Source organism: Gymnoscopelus braueri (genome assembly GCF_963280865.1).
Source record: "Gymnoscopelus braueri genome assembly, chromosome: 9".
NCBI classification, from domain to species: domain Eukaryota; kingdom Metazoa; phylum Chordata; class Actinopteri; order Myctophiformes; family Myctophidae; genus Gymnoscopelus; species Gymnoscopelus braueri.
Window position 1 is genome coordinate 17,617,233 of NC_137610.1, and position 20,290 is coordinate 17,637,522.

Consider the following 20,290-nt stretch of genomic DNA (forward strand, 5'->3'; position numbering starts at 1 on the left):
CTGCTCTTTCCCCCCCTCTCTCTCTCTCTCTCTCTCTCTCTCTCTCTCTCTCTCTCTCTCTCTCTCTCTCTCTCTCTCTCTCTCTCTCTCTCTCTCTCTCTCTCTCTCTCTCTCTCTCTCTCTCTCTGTGCTCTCTCTCTCTCGTGCTCTCTCTCTCTCTCGTGCTCTCTTTCTCTTTCTCCCTCTGGATGACTGCATGGCAGTTCACCAGTTTCAACCCAACGTCCCTTTTTTCACCTATGTCATTATAGGTGAAAGAATATATCCAGAAGCTGTTTTTGAAATTGAGCTTACTGTAAATGGTTAAAATGTATGTACAAATATTAGTTTTTAGTGTTTCTGGTCTGTGTACTTTCTGAATGCAACACTGATATAATATATATATATATTATATATATGTTACAGGGAAATTGGCATTCAGGGAAATTGAAAAAGGAGCGCTTGTTTTTACCACCCACCCAGGCAATTCTGTATAACCAACACTAGAGGGCAATGAATGCAAGCCACACGCATGCACATGCGTGTGTGCATGCGCACACATGCACACGCACACATGTGTGTCGTTGTGGACACTGGATAGTAACAATAGACTGTAAGACTGTAACCCATGAAAAGATCTATTCTCCCCCTATCGGTTCACAACTCGGACGGCGCTGATTCGACTAGTCGCCGCGCCTCCGTCATGGACAATAACTATTATCACGTGTGCGTGTGAACGCGTGTTCAGCGTTCCCCTAGCGTAGCTTCCTGGTTACTATGTGGGGGGGAACAACAAAAGCCAGGTCGGCCTCGCATCAAAGCCCCGCCTCGCGCCGCTTCCTCCTCCTCGCGCCGCCTCGTATCAAAGCCCCGCTTCGCGCCTCCTCCTCCTCCTCCTCGCGCCGCCTCGTATCAAAGCCCCGGATCGCGCCTCCTCCTCGCGAGCCTCGCGTAAAAAACCCTGTCTCGAAAAGCCCCGCCTCGCGCCGAAGCCCTGCGCCTAAAAGCGAGCGCTCCTCTTTCAATTTCCCTGGAATGCCAATTTCCCTGTGACATATATATATATAATGCTCCGATCGGTGCTACTGGATCTTCAAGATGTGAATGGCTTGAAGATCTATTATTATATTATACTCGGGTGCAATGCTCACTGGACGGCCTTGCACGGCGTGCAAGAACCTATTTGACCAGGAGCACGCGCAGGCACACGCATAGATTTAAAACTACTTTAAATTCACACTTCAACAAAGTTTACAAAGGCTCCCGACTCACGCCAGGTACATTAACATAGGAATTAGCCTAGATGCATATCAATTGTCCATTGTGTGACCTATAGTGTAGGTGTTAAGCGACGTGCGCGGCACATCATTAAAATACAGTGCAAGCACATCCCAAATGAGCATAGCAACACTGCATATACTGTATACATTACAGTCATTTAGCAGACGCTTTTATCCAAAGCGACTTACAATAAGTGCATTCAACATAGGTAGGGAACGAAACTACTAATCACCAGAAGCATTAAGTGCATTCTCTTCTAAAACAAGCAACTAAGAGTATACCTAGCGTTAAAGTAAAAGTGCAATATATGTAATTATGTATACTGTATGTTATGTCACAAACCTAACATGCCCATATTGAAACTGGATTTTCCGGCTGCGAAGTAGATTTAAAATCTAGGTGTGAAGGCCACGTAGTGGCTGAACATCTAGTACACACACACACACACGCACACATGCACACACGCACACGCACACACACACACACAGTAAATGATGCTGCAGTATTGTCTCACCCAGGCAAAATTCTCCTCTGCCTTTCTTCTCTGTATAGACAGTTTATGAACCTTCCTGTCTCCCTGTAGAGGGTCATATCAGTGGATGTCATCACCGCCTCTTAAAATGCTAATTTTACTGACTGAGCTCAAACAGACTAAAAGGTCAGAATATGAGTTGAAATGCTAAACAGTGCAATGAATCTGGGCCAATCATGGTTGGATCACACTTACAGCAATTTGAATTGAATACACAGACAGGACCATAATGGAAACAAGCCCTTAGGGCTTTGGTGTTATCCTTTTATCATCATTGCATAATCGTACCACTGTAATATTTGCATACTGTTTATAAAGTATTCAATCAACTAATCAAGTGACAAACTGTTAAGGAGACCAACACTGGTCAATTTCAGAGAAAGTGCATGATGCCAAATGCATTTCGCAGACTTGAGGTATTGCAAATAATTGCTTGGGTACCTCAGCCCTATGGGGCCCTGTGGGTCCCAATCTGCAGCAATACCTGCAATATATGTCTGCAATATAACAGACATATTGGCCTTGAAGAAATCAGTCACAACTTTACCACAGCTTCCTTTAGTATGAGACCAGGCGAGAGAGTGCTGGGCGAAGTACAACAATGTGCAAACACAGCAGCAAGATTTGTGAGTTGCTGTGATAGGAGAAGGATATCAAACGGAACACAACCACCCTAAAGACTAATCATTGTGTATATTCCTGCACTATACCTGCACCCAGTGATCTTGGTACATAGAAATTGATCTATTGAAGATTCTGACTTTCAAATGTGCATATTTTTTGTTTTGATTGTATTGTTGTATTGTGCTTTCTGCTTTGGCAATGTAAACGTATGTTTTCTCATGCCAATAAAGCCCTTTGAATTGAATTGAATTGAATTAAGTGGAGATGAAAGGCGAATGTGGCCGGGGGATGATGAAAGGGACAGAAAATTGATTGCACCACTTGTGATTAGAGTGTGTTCGGCGTATTTCTTTCCATTGTAACTTGGAACACCACAACAATACCTTTACAACAGACATTTTGGCCTTGAAGAAATCTGCCACATCTTTACATTACCATGGTTGCAGCTTCCTTTAGTTTGAGACCATAAGAGGGAGTGGAGATGAGAGGTGGATGACAGCAGTGGGCCAGGGCTGAAGGGAACACTGGTTGTGTTTAACCCCTTCTCTGGCATCCCTATGTTGGGCATATCATTATAGGTGACTTTTGGGGGGTAATGTAAAAAATGGAAATATAAAACATGGGGGGAGGGGAACTGATTAAGAAAAATAGCTCTCAAATGGTTAAAAAGAACAGATGACTCATGTGAAATGGACAGGTAAAGTGTGATTAAATTGCCAGGCAAGAGTATACAGTATACAAAAAGAGGAACAGTGTGTGCTGAAATATGGGATTCATTGGACGTTTTGCTCTTATTGCCACACTTGATTTTCTCAAGCAAAAAAGAAAATAATTTACAAACAAATGTATTAATAACATGTATGTATCAATGTGTGTGTGTGTGTGTGTGTGTGTGTGTGTGTGTGTGTGTGTATACAGTATGGGATACTATATGGTGAGGGGGGGGGTGTGAAAGAGAGAGCTACATCGCTTTTTTTATAAACGTAAAATCAATACACTGTCCTCAGGTTCATGCACGCAGCTGACACTGTCCACCCCCTGTGGTTTAAATATGCCATTTTCTGTAACTTTCCTTTCATCCCTGAACTCAGTGCAAATTCAGAGATCTAATAATGTCATTGCTTTGGCTGGAGTGGGGGAGCTATTCGTTCACACGCCCTCTAAACTTACAGCCTATTACAGCCCACAGGAGAGTGTGAGAAAAGGAATGACATCCAAGGTACTGCTGCTGCTGCTGCCGAGAGCTCAACTTGCGGCAGTAAGTGCCTGCCTGCCTCTCTCTCTCCTCTGGTGAATGAATGCATGGGCGATGATGATGATGATGATGAGGCGAGTCAGGCGACATTAACATATAGGCGCTCATCGTCGCAAAACCACTCTTGGCACAATCACACACGAAACACAATTGTGTCCGCGGCACACTGCACAGCATGGACGGGCTGCAGACTGACAACAGCGCTGGAGTCAGCAGCGCGGAGGAGAAGTACCGTGCTGTAGCCTACGACACAGCGTTCAGCACGCTGCTGGCGGTGATCGTGTACACGGTGGTGAAAGTCAGCCTGGACGGCATCAGGCAGTGGCGGGCGAGGATATCGGTTCTGATCATTGGATCGGGACCCATAGGTAGGGCTGGCTGTCATGATTATGATTTTTTTTTTTACCATGACGATTAATTGTCACTCAAATAATTGCGATTGACGATTTCATTGTTTCTGTTTTTGAAAACTAGAGCATATGAATAACATTTCTGTGTGGCTTTTTAGGATTTTGAAGTTGCACAGGGCAAATTATGACACATAACCTAAATATACAAAGAAATGGCTGACATATTTAATAACTTTATACTTTAAGAAAAACGTTAATAGTGGAAATAGTCAATGGACATGCTCACAAGGCGTCATGATGCCACACGTTGTGAGCTTGTAGATCGGCTATATCCACTATTTTTTTAAATGTTTGAAAATATATTAACATTTTTCAACATGGACGATTATGCAAAACAATATTGCGATTAGTCGATTATGTAATAATTGTGACAGGGCTGACGGCTGCCCTGGTCGCTGTCCGCTCGGGCAAGGTGCTGAAACTGACCGTGTTGGATGAGAGGTACCGGACAGCCCTGCTCTGCCGCCCCCAGCAGATCGCCCTGGACCCCGGCAGCGTGGAGTTCCTGCTGGGACTCGGGGTGGACTTCGATAACATGGAGGGGTGCTGGCACAATGAGCACTTCTTCACCAAGATCGGGGTTTTCCAGGAGTACCTCCTGAGCATCCTGGAGCAGAAGAAGCAGAAGGTGGACGTCAAAGTGAAGCTGGGCACCAAGGTAGTTAAGTCTCCCTTTGCTGTCTGAGAGGTTTTATATAGCCCTACCACTTACCTTTGCAGCCCAGGGATACAGTATCAATCAGGCCCTCATGCAATTGGTCAGTTGCCCAATCATGTAGTTTGTAGAACCAGCTGTAAGTAATAGTCCTAAATAATCCCATCTGCTATACATGATCGAAAATGACATTCCACTCACTCTAACAGCAATTGTCACACCTAATGTTCTGTTACTAATTTGATTTGTGATATACATGTACACAGCATACAGTATGATATTACAGAGAGAGAGAAGGTGGGGGGGGGGGGTGAAGGGAGAAGGGAGAAAGACTCAAATTATCCGCCACTACATCACATTTCAGACACTGGGGGTGGGGTGTTGTTGATGTTTCCTCACTGTCCCTCTGTCAAAACCTGATCCTCCCCAGGTGCCAGCGATCAAATCCAGGGGTCTGCCGTGTGTGTGTGTATGTGTGTGTGGTTGTGTGTGTGTGTGTGTGTGTGTGTGTGTGTGTGTGTGCGTGTGCGCGTGTGCGTGTTGGCAAGGGTCCGATAACCATCAGCATAGATGGTGACAGAACCAGTGAATGAAAACAGTCATTGGGGGTTTCATTCTCCTCTGGAACAAACAGAAAAGGGCTGCAGCCCAATAGCACACTCTTTATCTGTCTATGAAAGAACGCTCCTATTTTTCCCACTTTATTTATGGGTCTCGCTATGAGCCAGTTTAACCCTCAGGGCAGACGTAAACACACTGAATGTATCTTCCTTGTCAGGCAGGCCTTGATTTATGGTTGACTGTAAATTTCTACAGCAAGAGAAACCAGTATTTCATATGACATCCCAGAGACCCAATAACATACTTACATCAGCCCTGCTGTAGATTAAGGCTTTGGATTCAACAAATCTCCAAAAACCTCCTTACATCATAACACCACAGTGAATAATGTTAGTCTGAGAGCAGACGAGGCCATTCCTCAGTGAGGTTTTTAAGGCCAGTGGAAAGTCAAGTGATTGGTCTAGACACACTGTGAAGTCCTGAGTGTTCATTTAAACTCTGAGGGTGTACAAATGGAACCAAATGAACCCTTACGAGCCTGTTGGACCACACAGGACCCATACAGGTCCATTTCCATTTGGTTCCATTTGTGCTAGTGATGAGCGGGTCGACCCGTAACCCGCGGGACCCGCGGGTCAACCCGCGGCGCGGGTAGGTCGAGTCAGGATTTCAGAGAAAATTATGCGGGCTGAGGGTGAGCGGGTCAGCCGCTCTCCACGAAAAAGAAAAAAAAAAACCCTATTTTGACCAACATGCTTGTTTATTCAGCCCATGACAATGTTGTGCTACTGTAGACATGTAAAGGGACTTTGGGTACTTAAAAGAGCGCTATATAATATATATATATATTCCCACCGCGGGTCGCGGGGCGGGTTGAGCCATAGATTTATATATGGGTTCGCGGGGCGGGTTGAGGCGGGTCGCGTTCCGTCGCGGGTTGGGGCGGGGCGGGTCATGAAAAAACCCGACCCGCACATCACTAATTTGTGCACTCTCAAGAAAATCCAATTCAAATGTATTAGAAAACGATGCTGAAATCAAAAGAGGATAATCCTGAAAGGATTTGTGCAACAATGGTAACAAGATGGGACACAAGATGATAGTGCAAAACATGTACAGTAGTGCAAACAAGGGTCTTTAGTGTGAGATGGTGTGAGCAAAGCCCTGTGCTAAGCTTTTTCATTTTACTAGATAGCTTGTAATTGGAAATCTAAATTCACATTTGACCTGTGAGTTTCATAGCTCAAGATTTGAGGGTGAAAATTTGACAAATGATGCATGGAAGATGATACAAACTTCTGTGAAAATAAATGCTATCTTGTGATATGGAAACAGTTTAGCCACATTTTCCCAAGGGCACAAAGAAGAGGGTCAAGTCTCCTGTGGAGTTATTTTAAGCCAGTAAAATCTTCCTGCTCCATTATAAGATTTGACTGACTTTGAGGCAAAGACTAGGGTTCAGAACCTGGCTGCTCCGATGGGGACAGCAGTAGTTGTTGGAGTAGTTGGAGCAGTAGGAGTTGGCAATGACTGAATAGGGAGAAAAGGTGGAGGGGGGGCTGACTCTGTAGATGATGGTAAAAATGTTTAAAACATTTTCAATAGAAAAGTGTGCACTTTTCTAGTAGGCAACCCGGCCAGGCTGGGTTGTCTACCCAGGGCCTGCAAACTTTGCAAAACCGATTTGCAAATAAATTGGCTGGAGATTCTTCCTTGGCCTATTGGGAGTGTGCGTGCAAAGCTTCCCGCCGATCGGTCCAGTTATAGGCCAAACATGAATCGGCCTGTTATAGCGCCACCATGAGGACGATTTTTCCTTGGCCTAGTGGGAACGTGTGTGCACATTTTCACGGCAATCGGACGCTGTGTTCATGATTTGAGGCATTTTGTTCAAAACGGCCACAAACTTTGGATGCCAATCTTAGCCAATCAGGATGGAATATGAAAAATTGGACAGATCCGTCAATTATAACTGGTAACAGTGTGATAACACGTGGTCCCTCGCCCGGGGGGGCGACGGAGCCTGGCACCATTGGAAGCGGCTCGCCATGCTCTGCGGACAAATAGCCCCCCATCCGGTACGACCCACCGTTCCGGCGCTATTGTCGCTTGAAGCCGAAAATCACCGGCCAGCGAAAGCTGCCTGTGTCCGCTCTGAGGAGCTCCGTTTGACACGAGGTTACTGCCTGGCAGAATGGAGAGGGGCGGACGCGCGCACACACACGCTGGAATGTCGGAGCTGCAGCGCTCGCCGATGCTCTGCTCCATTGTATCAATGAGTAAACAATGTGTACGCTAACGCTATTAGGACCAAGAGGTCGTGGCAGCTCAGAGTGCCGTTGTTGTCTGAGTTGCACGTGTCAATCTGCATGCTAGTGCTATGGAGATGATATCCAAAGCGCCCTCTCGTTCATAAAACAGTCCTTTATAAGTTTGCAGCCAGCGTCGTCCTGCCCTTCTCTGGCTATGTGTGTGTGTGTGTGTAAGCCAGGACCGCACCTCCTCCAGAGCATGGGAACTTGGGAAGCAAGAGCGAACCAATCATCACAAAGGTCACACCCCCACATTTAGCAGAAAAGGCCTTTTTTCCCGCAAAGCCACACCCATTTTTGCCAGCTAAATAAAAGGTGAAACGCCCACATTTGAAGGCCACGCCCTGTTTTTCGCAAAGAAACACCTCTAAAAAACAGAATGATTGTTAGACTGCGGTGTCACCACAGTCAAACATTTATTTTGCAAAAACCTGCCTCCTGGTGACGCTATAACAGGCAAAGGTTTTTACTCTGCCTCCAAGGAGTATGCGTGCAAAGTTTCCTGCCGATTGGTCCAACGGTGCCGGAGATTAGCTGCTCACAGACGGACAGACACACGGCCTGGCAGAGACAATAACTATCCAAAGTTTCAATAACTATGTAAAAGTTTGAATAAACAATAAACATTGTGCAAGTCCAGAATATTAGCTTAACATATGTCGTGAAATATGTATCTGTCAAGCTGTCTTAGGGTAGATGCTATGTGGGATTCTTTAGAGCTAACCAAAACCACAATTCAAAGTTCCCTTATTTCATTGTTTCATCTGGTGGCACACCACAAGATCAAACAACACCCAGATAGACATAACATCATAAAGCATCTAGCAACATCTTGTGTGAGGTGTTAGTTCATTGTACAGTAATGTGTTACTAGTCATCACTTCCATGGCCATGCAGCAGCTCTTCTTACAGTACCTCTCCTGACCCAGTGTCTGGTCTCATCACTGCTGCAGGAGTCCCGGCTGCCTACTGAATCATGGTGGCCAAGGTCACGGAGGCCTTTGATCGCGCCAAACTTCCGTTTCGTTTAGAGTAACTGCCAAGTCACCCATTTCCTCCTGATTGTGCAGAACATTGTGTTTAATGATTGATTCTTTTCGCTCCCAGCATGTAGGTTTTGTGAAGTCTTTGAATGCAGAGAAGGGCTTTTGTGAAGCACCTGTTCTCTGCAGTCTTAAGGATTAAACATACGTAGTTCTTAGGCGCTCAGCTGATATAGCCCCCAGGAAGGACTTTCAGTTTTGATGTCTGGTGCACTGCCCCCGGCCCTCATTCTCCGTTTCAGTCTTTCATTCTTTCCATAACTCACTCTCTCTCTCTTTAGTCTGTTGCAGGATCTAGACGCTACTATTGTACTAAAGAGCAGCAATGCATACAAGGACAGAAATAAAGTTCATAAATGGATGTGATGCTTGCACGCTACACTCAGGCCTTGTAAACCCACTTCAGTGGCTCATATAAACATGAGCATGGGGCGTCAGTGGCTCAGGTGGTGGAGTAACCGCTTGGGAAATGGAAGATTCCCGGTTTGATCCCTGGGTCCCCCTGGGTTAGTTGTGAAGTGTCATTGAGCAAGACACCAAACCCCTAACACCATTTTTATGGTTCAATTCCCAGCCAGCCAAATCATTTGCTCTACCATTTCTTGTCTCTCTCCACTGACTTTGTCAAATGAAGGCTAGAAAATGCCCCAAAAATATGTTTTTTAAAAGGAACATGAACATCCAATGTTATTGATGCAATTGTCACACGGCGGCCACACACTTTTACGTCACACTCGGGTTGTGAGAAACTGTTTGACAAAAACAGTCATACTGTGTACATAAGAGCAAAACGGCCACTGAGTGTGAATAATCATCTATCGTCGTCTATTATTTTCCTCCCTTATTCAGCTGTACCGTAAAATCCTGAATGTAAATTTTTGTACACTCTCGAACCCATTAAAACCGGGAAAGCCTCTGTGTAATTATTTATTTTCGCGTTGCTCACAGCGCAATCTGGGAACCCAGAACCAAATAAGAATGAAAAACAGCGCCCTCTGCTGTTTGTACTATCTTACTTGGCTCTGGGACAATGGCGACGCAGCACCCGTGCGCAAAGGAAACCGGGGTTTTGGTCTGCCTTCAGCTTTCACTTCCGGTGGTGCCACTATGTTCTCATTCCCACTAACAATATTTCTACACGGAACACTAACACCACTTCTCCCAGAGAACATGGATCGTTTTGGTTATAAGCCCACTTGTTTCTATGATGAAAGAGTAAGTTAAAATGTGAATATCTTTCCGTGGTTTTGTCTGCTCCGCGGACGCTATTGTTAAATTAGTTTGGGTTTGTTTCGAGGGGGAAAGATCGACGGACACGTGAATCCCGCCCACTACATTTGATTGGGTAAAGCGCGGCCTGCTTCCTGATCTGAAGGCACGCCCACTTGTAGCCCAGTGCGTACATGTTATGACGAGCCTTCACGACAGATTCCAACGCAGAGCAGAATCTGTTCTTGAGAGATTACTCACAGCGTGACACTTTGTGCCGCGCTGCAAGCTTGTACATCTGCTATTCCTTAAAAAACATATATATATATCTTGAAAGTGTTTTTTAACACAAATCTTCTCTTCTGGGGGTCCCTGGCAGAAACTATTTCCAGATGGGGGTCCGCGGCCGAATACATATAATTTTGGGGGTCCTTGGCACGAAAACGTTGATTTAGAAGAGATTTGTAGAATTGGCCTCAGGTCTAAATGGGTTAAATTAACAGGATTTTATTGTGTTCCCTTGTGGCTTCAGTTCACAGAGGAGTACCTCCGTCGGATGCCACGCAATGACTGGCCGCGTGTGATCGTGGTGGCTGACGGCTCGTGCGGTGACTCCTGCTCTGTGCTGGGCATCAGCTCTGACTACACTGTGGAATCCTGCCATGCATACGGAGCTAATGCAACTATAGAGAGACTGGACCAGAGACAGGTCTGGACACTTGTACACTAATGGACACACACGCACGCACGCACGCACGCACGCACGCACGCACGCACACGCGCACACACGCGCGTGCGCGCGTGCGTGCGTGCGTGCACACACAGATGCAAATGGATGCACTCTCTCACAAACACACACAAAAACACGCACCCACACACACACACACACACACGCACACGCACACACACACACACACACACACACACACACACAGACACACACACACACACACACTAATGACTGCACTTAATCTCTCTCTCACACACACACACACACACACACACACACACACACACACACACACACACACACACACACCTACACACACAGCCGCTAATGGATGCACTCTCTCTTACACACACACACACACACACACACACACACAGTCACACAGACACACAGACACACACACACACACACACACACACACACACACACACACACACACACACACACACACACACACATAGGTAATAACAAACAGGTTGTGGAGAGGGAGAGGGCCTTGTGTAAACAGAGTGAGGACAGTACAGACAGGATATTGCTGTGTGGGAGAGGCTAGCTAACTTTGTTTGACCCAGAGAGCTGGTCTGAGCAAACAGCAACGTGGAACAGCACAATAACTAACTAATAAAAGCAGTCGGCTATCAATGGTTGGCTGGATCCCATCTGCAGCACTACTGGCGTTATTGTAGACCGCTCATTGACCCCGAGTGAAGCAGCTGCTGTCCTGACACTGTCAGGTGACAGACAGTAAAGCCAGATTCATACTTCCGTCGCACGATGGTGTCACGCATTAAAAAGAGCCCTCGTGTTGTGAGCTTGTAGGTCGGCTATTTTCGGCGCACGACATTACACCGTCACGCGGCGATGGAGCATCAATTAGACTTAAAGCTTTTTTCATGTAATTGAGCCCCCCGAAAATATATAAAGAATTTTATTTAACAAATAATAGTATCAACCTGTATGAACGAGGCATCAACTACACTATATCAATAGTTTTGATGCGAAATACCCAGCGCCGATTTCTCTATGATTAATTCATCATGTGTAACTTTTAAACTGGATTAATACCTATAGTTGCGCAGCGATGTTGCACATCGGAAATAGCCGATCTACAAGCTCACAACACGATACACTGCGACATGGTGCGGCACATTGTGAGCTTGTAGATCAGCTATTTTCGGTGTGTGACACTGCACGCAACAAAGTACATCAAGCCCTTAATGATAAAGCAACTCTTACCTACTTCGGACCAAGCATTTATTCTCTTCCCTGGCTGGTGGATATGAATGCGGAGCATATTCATCAGCTGTGATGTTTTTCACATCCTTTGCCAAAGGTCATCAGTCATGAATATAAGCAGATGGTCCCTAGTACGATGACTCAGGGATAAAGCCCAGAAGTCCAGAAAGGATGGATGGTTATAGATGTAGAGATGTGAAATACATCTGCAGCACAATGCCCCTTTGACAGCTAGTGCTAAAAACAACCTCAAACAACCTGCAGACAAAAACTAACAGCCTGTTAGGCATTGAAACAGACAAAGATAGAGAGACTCCCTGGCTGTTCCACTGAGATGGAGACTGATGAAAGATACTTAGGTTATATTACAGTCTTCACCACAGCAGTCATCTCATATCCTGCATAGCTCTTAAGACACAAGCCAACATTGCCAATTCTTTATTTGATATCCAAGGAGGCCTCGGTTCTGTATTTTTTCATTTGTATCTCTAAACAAGAAAATGGTTAGCTGACCTTTAGCTTAACACAGTGTCACTCAGAAGAGCAATTAGTTAGCAGATAAATAGCCAGATTACACTCTATTAAACCCCTTAACAACCTTCAGTCATCACAGCCTCATGTGTCGGTCATATCATGTTCTCCTCAGGATCTGTGCAGCTGGCTTCATTGGCCCCCTTCCTCTATGGCCGTTTCCTCCAGTTATTGAATTAGCCTCCTAGGATATGACCTGTTGGCCTTACATTCCCATTCCACCCCGCCACCCCCCTCCTCACCCCATCCATCTCATTCTGTCTCTCCCGTACACGGACCCCCATCACTTGTTCGTCTCCCCTGACAACGGTTAGACGAAAATGCTGTTTGATCCCGTTTGGTCTGGTTTATGTCATGGGAAACGGGATCAGCTCTGACTTGAGGGAGGCAGACGATTCAGGAGAGAAGGCGAGAGTGTTTTAGCATGATCATACTGTTAAAAATCAACATTTTCGCCTAAGAATGGTGACATGGTGTATGTTAGAACATATTTACAGACCATACGTGTGCAGTCAAGTAGCATTAGCTTGTTGTTTGAGCCCCAAAGGCTTTCTGGCAGTGCTTATGTACACACATCTTATTGCTATAATGATGACAGCAAACATGACAGTAATCCCATCTCTGGTGCTTGTAAAACCGGATTATGACTGTGAATTGATTTGATCTAGGTGAGTAACATCTGTTCTGTATTCCTTTCTCTCTCCTTTACCTCCTCTCTGCTTCTCTACCTGCCCCCGCCTTTCCAGGTACCCACTCCAGAGATCCGCGCCCACAGCCTGTACTTTGACCTGTCTGCCTACGGAGTGGAGGCGCTCCGAGAACATCGGAACCCTGCGGCAAAGGCTGGCTTTCATCTGAAGATCTACGGGACATTCAGGAACCGCTACATGGCCCTAGTCTGTCCCACCACGGACACCAAGATGGTCCGCTTCCTCCGGCATACTGCAAACTCCTCAGTAAGGCTCTCTTTTTTATATGCAATATAGATAAAGATATTTGTGTCCGTTGCTGATCCAATCTGCACCAAACTTGCCACAAACACTGTTCATGGGTGTGTCATGAGAATAGTCACACCAGGGGCCATGTGTGTGGAGCAATGGAGCACCACAGGTGCTCCATTTCTCCAATCCGCACCAAAGTTGGCACCATTAAAAACATCTGAGAAACTGAAACAAAACAATTAAAACATAGGGGGCATAAAGCCTAGAGGTATGTGGTATGAGAATAGTCACACCAAAAAACCTAACGTGCTAACATGTGGGGCACTACGATAGTGTTAGAGCAGTGTTTAATACGTCAAATGAGCATTGCTCTGATCAGCGCAATATAGGACTAGATTTGAAGGTCTGGAAATATAGTTCTTAAAAGGTAAAAAATCTGGGCACATCGGCTGCACAATTGCCAGTACAGATATCGGTTGGGCTCTAGTCAACGCAATACAGAATTCTGCCCCTGAGAGGTAGCTGTTGAAAAAACGAAATGACAGCAAAAGGACAGAGGAGCTTGAATAATAATACTCTACCACCAAAAATGAATTTTATGAGTTGAGAAATTAATGTTGGTTTCAGGCCGTTTCCTGCTCCCTCTTATATTGGGGAGCAGGAAAGCAGGAAGGACACTCATGCCCACCCGCATGAGTGTCCACGTGAGGAGACGAAACAGCAGAGCAAAAGACGGATAAAAAAGGGAAAGAGAGAGGGAGCCGCTAGACATCATCCGTGTGTGTGTGTGTGTGTGTGTGTGTGTGTGTGTGTGTGTGTGTGTGTGTGTGTGTGTGTGTGTGTGTGTGTGTGTGTGTGTGTGTGTGTGTGTGTGTGTGTGTGTGTGTGTGTGTGTGTGTGTGTGTGTGTGTGTGTGTGTGTGTGTGTGTGTGAGAGAGAGAGAGAGAGAGAGAGTATAGAGAGAGAAAGTGTAGAGAGCGAGTGAGTGAGAGTCTAGAGGCCATCTGTACCCTGCTGTTACACGACGGGGAGTAAATGGAGGGTTGAATCCTCTCATCAGCATCACCTACAGCTGCCTGACTCCTTGTTCTCCCACAATGCCCGGCAGGAGCAGATGCTGCTTCTGAGCAGTTGGTATTTCGTCTGGCTTTTTAATGTCAAATTCTGGTCTGATCACATAGCCTGCAGTCAGGACCGCAGTCTGACCAACCTTGGTACTACTGTTGCTATGTGGGTGGCATTCCACACAGAGCGCAAACATTCACACTCTTTTACAACAGCCCACACACCAAGGCCAGCAGCAAGGCTAGACGAAGGATGTCATTCTCACGCACGCGTGCGTGCCGCACTCTCACACACACACATAGACAGACAGACAGACAGACAGACACACACACACACACACACACACACACACACACACACACACACACAAGCGCGCTCACATACACGCAAAAGCCTTGGTTACTTGGTAACGGATGACTGCTGGTTTGGGTTGAAGAAGAGCAGATCTATGTTGAAAGAAAGAGTAAGTGGGAGAGAGATCAGAGGAGGCTATTTTGCCAGTATCTGGAGAATTGACACAAAGCACATCAGAGGACATGTTGTTTTTGTTTTGTTTATTTAGACAGGACTGGAAACCGAGGACAGAGAGCTGGAATTGTATTAGGAACATTGCAATTAATGTGGTTGATGCACAATGATGTCAAAGACTCATATTACATTACATCTGGCTAAGTAAACTGACATTATGAGGGGTTGTTTACTAATGCACTAGCGGCTAGTGCATTGGGGCTAGTGACTAGCCCCAATAAAACACCAGTGCATTCAGTAATGGACTACTGTACTGAAAAGAAAAAAACAAAATGTCACACCTTCATGTCCTTCTGCTCAGATCATGAAGAACATCTTCCACCAGTCGTTCAACGCCTACAAGACAGACGTCGAGCCTCGTCTCAACGACCTAACGCTGCATCACATGCAGTGCAGCCGTCGGCTGTTTGAGATCCAGTTGTCTCACAGACGGGTCAGCGCCGCGTACATCGAGGGAGACAACGTGGCGGTCACTGTGGAAGGCGAAGCAGCACGTGTTCTCAATTTTGACACAGGTATCTGTGCACAAAACACAGCTGAATGGCATTGTTTGGAATAAGGATATAGATGGACATAGGAATAACATATTTATTGTGCCCTGTGGAAAGCCTTTTTCAAATACACACATCATCTTCTATGACTGTAGGAGGAGAACCAAGTGAAAGAAACATCAAGGGTCCCTATTTATAGAACAGAAAGCCATTTGTGTGGCTGACACAAAGAGAGCAGGACAGAGTGAGTTGCAAGGAAGGAGTGGATGATGCAACGTGCAGTATGCACTGTATACAGTGTATGTCTATGTACTCTATGTGCGCTTGTGTTTGTATGTATGTGTACATGTGTGTGTGCGTGCGAACTGCGAATCACTACTGTACTCAGTAGCCTTTTAATTTTTATTTATGTTCCCTGCAATGTCTTACATTAAGAGCTTAAATGTATCCTCAAGGCTACAAATGTATCCTCAAGGCTACAATTTAAGTTATTTCTGCCCCAAAAGGTGTTATTACCCCTTATTAAATCAATTAACTGGCCACTTCTGAGATTAGTTTGAGCTGTCGACTGGTCTGCACACATTTATTATTTAGCAGGCGTTTCGACTGGCGTCTTCCTCAAAGTCAAACTGTTTGACTCTGAGGAAAACGCCAGTCTCAACTTCAGTCACCCCTGATAAATAATAAATACGTGCTGACCAGTCGAGGATGTCTCTCCTGAAGTGCCCAGGTATTATTCTCTCCGATTCAAGTCCCTTCTACCTTCAACCGGCTGAAGCACATTGGACTTCTCTTTGTACCTATTTTGAGTTGTTTTGCATAATGTCTATTATTCATGACATTCTGCCTCTCCTCTCCAGGTTGCGGAGTGAACCTGGGCATGCGCGGACTAGAGTCCCTGGGGACCTTTATCTACCGGACAGCCACTGCTGTTGACCAGAACGATGTTCTGGAGGCCCTGTCAGCTAAGATCCAGCACACCAGACAGGTGGCCGATACCTTCAAGCAGACAGGTCTGCTTCAGTCCATGTATGAGTGACATGCATGGCAGCAGGACCTGGAGAATAAGTATCGCCACTCATGGATCTGAGTGTGAGTCACGATGGCGGACGACGGTATCTTTGCTTGTGTTTACAGTGCCATGAGCCATGTTAGCGGTGGCGAGATGGATCGCTAGCAATTATGTGCTGAATACAGTTGTGTGTGCCTGACCTTATCTAAGCAGATAAGTATAATGAATGTGAGAATTTGACCAGGGACTTACCATAATTCCGGGTAATATAAGTGACCAGATGGCCAACACAATAAACACGCACTGGATTGATGCTAACCGATATTGTTAAGTGGAGAGACCATAACTGAGAACAGGACTGTGCTCGTGGGCTCTTTTTACACCAACATATTATTGCAGCTTTTTCTGTAACTGAAACAATGACAGTTAGAAAAGAGGTAGCCTCGATCTCCAGGCTTTTATTGTTTAGTTTTGCTAAAAAATAAAAGCCTGGCCCAGCGAGTCGGTGTACTCGGTATGAGGAAGTGTTTCATTTCCCAACCAACCAGAGTGCAGTGGGCGTCGCTCGTAATGTTGTGTTAACGGGGCGGGGGTTGACGGACAGATCGGTGAACCAATGGGATCAGGCGCAATCTCTCGCCGGCTCTATACACCCGCCCCTCTATACACGAAATCAGGAGGGTTGGGGCAGTCTAGAAAAGAGGTTAATAATACGATAATTATTTCCACAGACTTTGTGCAAATAAAACTCTGCTGTGAAAACCCAGTCTTTTACTGCTGGTGTATTTGCAAGTTCCCCACGGAGAGTGAACCAGTAGAGCAGGGCAGAGCCTATAGTCGATCTGAATCACATCCAGATAAATGGATTTCAAGGCGGTATTTTGCTACTGCTACTGTGTGATTGTTGAAGAATCACACAGAAGATTTTTTTGACTTAACATCCAGGGCGTGGCTGATTGTTTGCAGTTTGTGAATTCAGTGGTGTCAGAACTTAGAGACGAAAGGCAGACCGAGGATTCCCTGTGTCCCTGTCCCAGTGTTAGTGGACAGCTGTGTCTTAGACCTGAAGTATTTACTGTCCCTGTGCCGCAAGAGCCAAAGAGATCATGCTTGTGGTTTGTTTTAGGTTTGGTTTGTCACTGGGAGACTGAGACATCTTGATTAGTAATGTGAAAATGTGTAGGATGCGTTCAAGGAAGGAGTGAAAAGGTGGAATGATACAAGCATATTTTGTGTAGCTGATTGAAACTTGAAACTTTTAGTGTTGAGTTATCCTCTGTGTCTGATATCTAATGTTTGTTCACTAGATTTAGCTATTTTTGTGAGAACATCTGTATGTCCTTTCTATCGTAAATGAACATTTTGTTTCAAAGATTGTATTGGTTGTGTATATGTAATGTGTGTTCCAACTACACAACGCACATTACTACATGCATTTTGCAGGGATCTGATGTCACATTTTCACCTCAGCTCATCAATAATCACTAAAATACATCTATTTGTATGATGGAAGGTTTATAATATAGAATTGTTATTGTGCCCTTATGTCCAGCGGCAAGTGCCAAGCAAGAGCCTGTTTGTCCACAATGGTCTGATTGAAGTGATACAGAGAGTGAAGTGATAAAGAATATGTTATTTATGCAAAGCAAATCATTGTTATATTTGTTTAATAAAATATGTATGGGCCTAAATTTGCTTTATCTGTTTATTTATGTTAGTATTTTACATAGGTATTTTCTCTGCCTTGAATAAATACTGCAGAAAGTATTTTAATCTTAATCTTTTTAACGTTTCTTTGCCTCTCAGACTAACCAATATAGAGCAGTACTACTCTCTACTGGTACAAAATGTGTACTGCATCAGGTACATACAGTACATCAACTTGACAAGAGGAACATGATAGGAGTCTGGTCTGATCTATTATATTATGAATGTGTTCAAGTAGAGAGGTAGAGAACTGTGGCATCTGTAACTGGATGCCCAGTGTGTCTGTGGGAAGACAACACCATGGGTTCATTCAAGACATGGGTGAAGAATGCTTAGTCTATTTTTCAGGGTCACAGCTATCCTGCTAACTATCAGTGCCCCCTGCCTTACTGGTGGGATGCCTCAGTCTGACAAAGATAAACAGTTCACCAAAGAGAGATTCAGAAGAACAAAATCATGTAGCCTACTCCTTCCTGTTAGTACTGCTCCCTACTGTTGGGACCACTACTGCTATTACTACTATTACTAATACCATACCATATACTACTATACATACTATTAAGACTACTACGTCTCCTCTGCTACTCCTACTAAAATCCATTATCTCAGCCAGGCCTGAATACCAGGAGGTGATTCTATTTTTGCCCTTGTTTGTGTGTCTGTCTGTCTGTGCACAATCTCGCAAACCGCAGGACCGATAAGCATACAGTTTTTCATGCCTGCAGCCAGTAGGCCAAGGTATGAGACAAAACAATGTCAAACTGTTTTTTGATATTTTATATGGTTTGCCTGTGATTGGACCTATTTCTTACAAAAACGCCATATATCTCATGAACGCAACATCCAATTAACCCCATGTGGCGGTACATACTGCACCTCCAAAAGTGGTTTCTCTTCAGCCCATAGAGCATGCTACAAATGTGAAACGTTGAACTGTATGTCAAAGAAAAGCTATTTCCCCCCACAGCTTCCTGGGGTCCTGGCAGCCGCAACCTATGACTTACACAGCCTTGGGTAACCAACCTAGCCTGGTGGAGAGATATGTGTATCCGGAGAGACCTTTTTTTTTTTGTAATAATCATAATACATTTGGACAGACTTTTGAGACGAATTCCTCCAAACACCAAATGGTTTTAGGTTATGTGAATGTGACGTATTCAGCCTATTCTATTCTATGCTGTAGAGTGAGCAGAGCGCAGCTAAATTATAGTTTTTTTGTTCTCGATTTTTAGAAGTTTTTGTGGATGATCATCATTACTGAAATCAATTGAAACAATACAATCCTCACTGCGTACTATATTGACTGAGAAATCTGAGTTCTCCTGCTCACAGTCACAGAGCCCTGCTGATGCAGTGCCTATACCAGTGACTGTGTGCATTTCATGTAAGGTTGCTCCAAATTATGTGAGTTGGTCAGGTTGCTTCTGCAGCCACATGCATGAAACTCTGCCTGACTGTAGTAGTTTCTCTGCCTCCCAGTGACGTCAGAATAGGACTCACTGGGTGGCTGTAGTGAACTAGGCTGCTACAGCTCAATACAACGATACAGAGCACGTTGGTATTATGGATGTTATAGACATGTATCTAAACCTTTAAATCCCTCTGATATTTGAGTCACTCAATATGTCACTTTGCCACTGTGATACCAAACCACTTTACAATCAACTCTCCATCAAACTGACTTTAATGCTTCATATGTTCCATTGAATACTGGCAGACTTTATTGCGATGGAGGGAAAATAAAAACAAAACCTTTCCCCAAAATTAAAGATCATGGGGTTAAATACCAATCAAATAAAATTGATCAGCATTTAGATTATTGGATTTTTCAAAGAGGCTGCCACTGGAAACCTTCTTTTCAAAGTTCACTATTAACTGATTTTACGCCAGCCTTTATTATGTGTGGCAGTAAATTGTGCCGGTCCTTTTTGTGAGTTTAGAGTGTCGTTCTCTGCAGCAAAACCAAAAAGAGAAATTGCTCAAGTTACTTTGCATTAATGATTGATGTCCCGTGCAAAGGAGTCTGGCTTGTATTAGCCTACTGCACACAAGAAAAGTGTATACATTTCACAACCCATTTAGACCTGAGGCCGATTCTAAAAACACCATCTAAATCCTGGCCTAAGTTTTCTGAAAAACTTCAAATATTTATTTAAAAAGTGATTAATTATGTTGCTATATACTGTAC

The 20,290-nt window shown here is 44.7% G+C and overlaps 1 protein-coding gene across 1 annotated transcript; it reads left to right on the forward strand.

The window, feature by feature from the left end:
- The first annotated feature begins 3,661 nt into the window (after positions 1–3,661).
- On the forward strand, positions 3,662–18,076 carry LOC308091972 (uncharacterized protein). Its single transcript, XM_080437746.1, has 7 exons — positions 3,662–4,039; positions 4,456–4,739; positions 10,394–10,570; positions 13,105–13,314; positions 15,194–15,407; positions 16,244–16,832; positions 17,099–18,076. Exons 1-6 carry the CDS (start codon positions 3,847–3,849, stop codon positions 16,420–16,422), a joined length of 1,257 nt encoding a protein of 418 aa, XP_080293872.1. The 5' UTR covers positions 3,662–3,846; the 3' UTR covers positions 16,423–16,832; positions 17,099–18,076.
- The last annotated feature ends 2,214 nt before the right edge of the window (positions 18,077–20,290 follow it).